At 38.2% G+C, this 6,766-nt stretch overlaps 1 protein-coding gene across 1 annotated transcript; it reads left to right on the plus strand.

Annotated features, from left to right (window-relative positions):
• The first annotated feature begins 179 nt into the window (after positions 1-179).
• Positions 180-6,342, plus strand: tslig3a (tRNA splicing ligase complex subunit 3A). The gene is made up of 8 exons (XM_088421452.1): positions 180-326; positions 807-955; positions 1,897-2,031; positions 2,523-2,704; positions 3,610-3,690; positions 3,771-3,887; positions 3,963-4,130; positions 5,301-6,342. The coding sequence occupies exons 1-8, from the start codon at positions 289-291 to the stop codon at positions 5,919-5,921; spliced, it is 1,491 nt and encodes a 496-aa protein (XP_088277578.1). The 5' UTR covers positions 180-288; the 3' UTR covers positions 5,922-6,342.
• The last annotated feature ends 424 nt before the right edge of the window (positions 6,343-6,766 follow it).

Consider the following 6,766-nt stretch of genomic DNA (forward strand, 5'->3'; position numbering starts at 1 on the left):
GCAAAATGTAAAAAAAAACAGTCAAACTTATGCCGGTCATCAGAAGAGAGACACAAGACAAATAAATAAGAGAACAATTTACTTTTTAAAAAAAAAATCTAAAAAACGCTTTATTGTTTCTCCGGCGTTCGTCTAGTCAGAAATCTTACACTGGAGGATGATATTGTACCTTCCACGCGTTGTTGAGCGGAAATATTTCCAACGAAGAAGTCAATTGCCGTCAATCCAACTGGCCCATTAATGTGTTTCACGTTTTGTGGATTTTGAGCCTACGTAAAAATTCTTGCAATGGAGAATGATATTATTGTTTCTCTTGAGGATTTAGGGTGAGTGAATAGGGAAAAAGGAGTCTCCACAAATATATTAATGCATAGTTGTAATGTCAATGGCTAGCCATGCATGTATCTTTAGCAATGTGACGTGGTCATCTTCGGCGAACCAACTGATTCGTTTTTTAAGCTAACATTAGTCAGACGGTCGTTTTAATCTAGCTGCATTGATGACAATTATAACGTTATAACCATCTGCTACAAATAAGCCGCCCTTCTCAGCAACACGTCTCTTGAAACGAAACTGCTCTGTTGTAATCGTTGCTGCGATCAAGTGCAGATCCTTTTTCAACCCTCCCTAGAAGTCATCATTTATGTCATGTCGTCATGGTGTATGGGGTCATTCCCTAAATGATAAGTTACATTTGGAAGCAGGTCTATATTTAGTCGCTCTCAGTTTTAACTACAAATCATTTCAATGAAAAGATTGTGTTCTGGCTTAAACTAATAATTTTGAATTTGCTTTGTCATTTAAAGGTATCAAGGCCCACTGTTGGAGGATGGAGCTCTGGAGTCAGCTGTGAATGGTGGGGCTGCTTCGCCGGAGTTTACAAAGCTCTGTGCTTGGATTGTGTCGGAGCTCAGACTATACAGTAAACTAGAGGAGAATGTCCACGCCACAAACTGTAAGGTTTCAAATGTTTCTTCGCAAATAGCTTCACTTTATAAATCCTTGTCATTTGGTTACATGTGAGCAGTCGGGTGACATAGTGGCATCGTTTTGAAATTTGGGGTTCCATTTTTGACTTCAGCCTTATTGTGTGGACTTCCCGGAGCTTCCGTAGGCTTTCTTCGTATGTCCCACATTACAAAAATGAGCTTCTTGAGTTAATTTAGTAATTTTATATATCTATTTAATTAAAAATACTAATTAAAATACTGATGAACAGTCAATATATGTTCATAACAAATGGGATGAGGAAAATGGGGTGGAGTGTATCTACCCAGGTCCAGGATTCACGTCTCTTACTGATGTTCACAATCACTGTTATTTGTTCTTCCACGTGAAAACACAGTGAAAACTAAAAGCAAGTATTTGCAACAATATTTACAATTAGTATTTACAGCATTTGAATTACACAGCGAGTCAATAAATAAAAATAACATACCGTTGCACCCAAAAACCAAAGTAGATCATAAAAAGAATTAGAGTTCATCCGACAATCGTTTTTTTTCGCAAACGACTTATTTTTCTTATGCTCTCATGCACACACCTGCACTTCTACTTAAATGACCTCAAAATGGAAGTGATTGTCTATAACCTCACCCGCAAATAATGACTCGATTGAAATAGTAACACTTAAATCAAAATCAAATCAAATACAATACGTAACCAAACCCAAATACATAATCCTAATAATAATCGAAGGCCACACGTTTTGTTGTCATGGCAACAGACCATACCACACCAGTGCCAGCTACATGGGTGATTTTGCAAATTCAGGAGGATTAACATGAGTTTGAAGAACATCCTGTATAATTGTAATATATGTGTGTATGCATGCACAAATGTTTTTAATTTCACAAGTACAAAAATATATGGTAGTTTTACTTTTACATATTGCAGGTCCAAGTGAGGCAGAGGGCTTCCAGCTGGAGATGAGCGGTCTATTGACAGAAGTCGCTTGTCCTTACTCCGTCCTCACGAGTGGAGCCATCAACCAAAGGCTTCTAACCAAGAATGACTGTCTGCTGCTGCTCTGTATGGTTTCATTATTGGCAACTTCTTTTTGTATAATATAGCATGTCTCTACATCGTCCAAGATTTAAATTGTACGTTTTTAATAATTTAATCAAACTCCATATTTGCCACATGAAATATACCTTGACAAAATATATATATGCGGTTATGACAGAAAAAGGTCAAACTCGTGTCAATGAGGAATCAATCCAAATCACAGCTTTTTCCTTTCAAGTAAATCCTATGGAGTCTAAAACACTTCAGAAGAAATTTAAATGGAATTAGCCACTTGGACTTTCAGTGTAAATCCAGCTGACTCATACTTGAAAGAATTTGAATGCAGTCCAGTCACGTCATTTCTCCAACACTACTCTATGTGGATATTTCTATTTGCTCTATAGCACATATTCAATTCATGACTGTACAATTGTACTTGAGCAGAAGGAACTATTTGAGCAAGCGATGTATACAAATTCAAATATGACTGAAATAATGAGTCGCTTTCATCTCAGCCTTTCTGGTATCCGAGCTTGAGGCTTCGAGGATGATCTTGGTCAACAGACCCCAGAAGAAGGCCCAGGAGTCTGGTAGCCCTGCCTTCCAGGAACTTAAGGGCATCTGCATGGCACTGGGCATGTCCAAGCCTCCAGCCAACATTGCCATGTTCCAGTTCTTTAGTGGCATCGAAAAGAAGGTTAGTTTTGTCCTGCAAAATATCCACACAATTTTACTATTACACAAACAGTAAATATTCAATGAAGGTAAACAAAATAATGGAAACATGGACTTTTGACAAGCTAACCAAAGCAAAATTGACAGATAGGATCTAACCATTCACCCTCATATTCATACTTACAGGCACTTTAAGATTATAATAACTCGTCATACTAATAGAATCCTTTCAAGTCCAAGGGAAACATTCAAATGCACTCTGCATAATGGCTATGTGTTGAGCTGATTTAAAATATAAAGCCCTTTAATTGTAAGATAACCATACTGATACTACTCCCACACCTCCAAAATTATTCACTGTGTGCCAAAAGTGTGCTGATGCCTCTTCAATTAATTTGATTATCGTTGCTAAATTCCGAGCACATCCATATCCTCACTTATATAATGGTGTGCACATTTGCACAACCGTCCTATCACTAATCTACTTTCTGTGGCTATAAGTATTTTTATTCAGTTGTTGTGCATTTTGAAAATATTTTTCAAAATCACAGAACATGGAATTTGAACAGCAACATACAAACATTGGATCACTTGAGCCATAATGTGGTTGCAGGTATGATGAAGTAGATATAAATTCATTTTCACCTGTGTCACTCAAAACACATTCACAAATTATTCAACACTGTAGGCAATTCTAAAAGATAGCCTATGAATTCATGTTACTGTATTCGTGAATATTTATAAACACACTTTGTAATGCTTAGTTTTACCTGGATTTGAAATACTAACCTATCTTTTTTCTTTTTGGTCATATTAATTTAAGTGATGTACAACTCCTTGCTTTTGCTTTACAATGTGATCTTTTGAAATTGATGTTTGTTGTATTTTCTCACATTGCTTGTTGTTATCTATCATTGTGTATTGTAGCTGAAAGAAGCCACAAGTAGAGTACCACCAAGTCATATAGGAGAACCTTTGCTGAAGAAACCCTTTGGACCTGTGCACATGGTAAACTAAGATTAGTTTGGGGGAAAATAATGTGTACCGTCCAAGTAGTAATACCGCTGCCTTGTTTCTTCTTTTTACAGGAAAAAATTGAAGCCATCAATCAAGCACTTGTAAATGAATATGAAGTGAGAAGGAAGATGTTGTTAAAACGTCTGGATGTGACAGTGCAGTCTTTTGGTTGGTCTGAAAGAGCCAAGGTATGCAACATCTTGTTTCAGAAGAATAGCTTGTTCTGTCTTTAAACTAATTGTCCTTTTTTTTTCTCAAAACAGACGCATGCTGGGAATTTAACTAAAGTTTATCAGCCGCTACGTTCCGCTCTTGGTTCCAAAAGCAAAATCTCTGTCGCGCACCTTCTTGCAGCCCGGCAAGACTTTTCAAAAATCCTTCGCACAAGCAGTGGAAGGTCCAGAGAGAAAACTGCGTGTGCTATTAATAAGGTGAGTGAAAGAGTTAAAAAAAAATGTCTTCTGTCCTAGGAAGTGAATTGCCATTATCTTAATCAAAACAATGTCATGCTCTCTGTGACACACTCTTTCCTTGAAATAATTAAATTTGATGTTGATATACATCAACTGAGTCATATAACAAATATACTTGCTCATTTTAATTATTCAGGTTATAATAATGAGCAATCAACTCTAATGTACTGTCTTTCATTTCTTTTGGCATTTAACTTGTTGTAATAGCACCATCTGCTGTTTATTGTGTACACATGCAATTGTTAAATGAACTAAAAGGTAACCATGGTAATGAGCTTTTGTCCAAAGTCCAAAGTGTCCACAGACATACAGTCTTTTCCAGTTGTCAGAATGGCAAGGTTGATTCTGTTTTTGTGGTAAATTTGAGGAATATTGTTTTTAGATCGAAAGTTAAACATGGAAAGAAAGTTTGAATATTGATGTGGCGTGAATAAAGCCATCACGTTTGGTCGGTACATTCAAGGACCACATGGACACCACAATTTAGTGGCTGTTCATTTTGCAAAATGCAAATTTCCCGCAGTTGAACTTTGCACCGTTCAAATCCTGTTGTCTCATACTCAAGAATATACCAAAAAAATAGTGCTTGCAACATGTTTTTTTTTTTTTTTTTGCATTCTATTCATGAAACAAGAATAGTAGAAGTGATAAAACCTTGGATTTATTAGCATTCTTGTTGCACCATAATCTGATGTATGACATCGATCACAATTGTTTGGTCGAATTTGTGTTGTTAGGAAACTTTAGAATACAACAATTCCAACTGTTTAGCAAACAACGCCAAATGCAGATAAAACTGTCATATCAAATCATAGTTCATTTGGTTTTTTTTTTTTTAGCAAAAGCTTTGCATATATATGACTTAAAACATTTTAATAAAACTATTGTTTCTTGTAATACAGATTACATCTAATATATTTTTTGTTAAAAGTAGGGTTGGGAATAGGACCTAGAATATACAAAAAAAAATGAAATCACAATGGGGGATAGCAATTAAATCTATGTGTTTGCTCTCACTTGTTGTAGCAAGAATTTGATCAAGAAATGTCTCATTTTTGTTTTGTCACAGTGGGAGACAAAAGTTTGTGTTGAACTTGCCATTTCTTGTCTGGGTTTTCTCTCCACCAGGTTTTAATGGGTCGAGTGCCAGACAGAGGAGGTCGTCCCTGTGAGATTGAGCCTCCCCCTCCAGAAATGCCTTCATGGCAAAAGCGGCAGGATGGCCCCCAAGGTAGTGGACACTATGGCGGAGGTGGGCATGGCGGTAGCAGGGGAGGTTACGATCATTATTCACAAGGCGGTCGGGGGGGCTATGAGCGGGGCGGAGGAGAAAGAGGAGGCAGAGGAGGAGGCGGCGGTAGAGGCGGAAGGGTGCAAGGAGGCTGGGGGGAGGGGGGTGGAGGAGGAGGAGGGAGAGGAGGTTACAACAAAGGCCACTATCAAGATATGAGCGGCCATCAGGGCGGAGGTGGACCGAGAGGTGCTTACAGAGGAGGCGGAGGCAACCAAGGAGGCCACCAGGAGTCCAGCCATCATTCAGGCTACAATGACAATTACCATCAGAATGGAAACTGGCAACAAGAGAGAGGCGGCGGTAGGGGAGGCAGGGGAAGAGGAGGTCGAGGAGGCTGGGGAGGGAGAGGAGGCCAGAATTTTAATCAAGGAGGACAGTTTGAACAGTTTTTCCAACATGGCGGCCAGAACTACAATCAAGCTGGCTTTAATCAAAGCCGCCACTACACTAGTTGAACATAGTAGTGTGGGACATAACAAAGCAGTCCACAGTTGCTTAAACAAGTTGAAAAGGCCTTATCAATCTCACACTGTCAGCATGTTTGATCAGATTGGTCACCACTAAGTACATATGTGTACACGTGAATGTTTAAATGTGAAGTTTGTTTTTGGGAGGGGCTTCCTCTACGATGACAGTTTTTTTTTTTTTTTTTGGTTTGCCTGGAAGTCAGGAAGCAGTTGCCTTTTTTCCATTCATAACACTTCACTGCCCACCAGGAACAACAAGAGGGTTATCTGTATGCGCTTGTTATTGCGCCAAGGATTCTAAAAATTCTTTTGTTTCATATGCTTAACTTGAAATTTTCTTTTCATGGCAAGAGTTCATTCTGTTCATCTCTAACAGTAAATATAATTTATTAAAAATAGATCAAACTGCGTTGCCCTCAGATTGCGAGCCTACAAATGTGGATGCATGAATGTGTGACAGCAATAAAATGATCAAAACAAAACAAATGTTCTTTTCTACTGCTCTTTTCCTGACCTGTGAACTGTCGAAATAGCTCAGTAGTAATGGTTAGTTGTCTGCTTCACAGTCAAAAGGTTGCGGGTTTGAATCTGCTCTCGCCATTCAATAAGGTGTTTGTTTGGCTCTGAGCTTGTTTGTGGTTTCTTCTGGTACTCCAGCTTTCTTCCAAATTCAAAAACCATGCATTTTGGGTCAATTTGGATTTTTTTAAATTGTAGGTGAGAGTTTTAAGTGAATGCTTGTCCACTGTGTCGTCAATACTTATAAGCACGCTGGCCGAAGAAGTATTATTTAGCTTCAAATATTTTTGCTTTTATTTCAAGTCCTGATATTC

Source organism: Hippichthys cyanospilos, chromosome 8 (genome assembly GCF_059441005.1).
Source record: "Hippichthys cyanospilos isolate Australia breed blue-spotted pipefish chromosome 8, RoL_Hcya_1.0, whole genome shotgun sequence".
Taxonomy (NCBI): domain Eukaryota; kingdom Metazoa; phylum Chordata; class Actinopteri; order Syngnathiformes; family Syngnathidae; genus Hippichthys; species Hippichthys cyanospilos.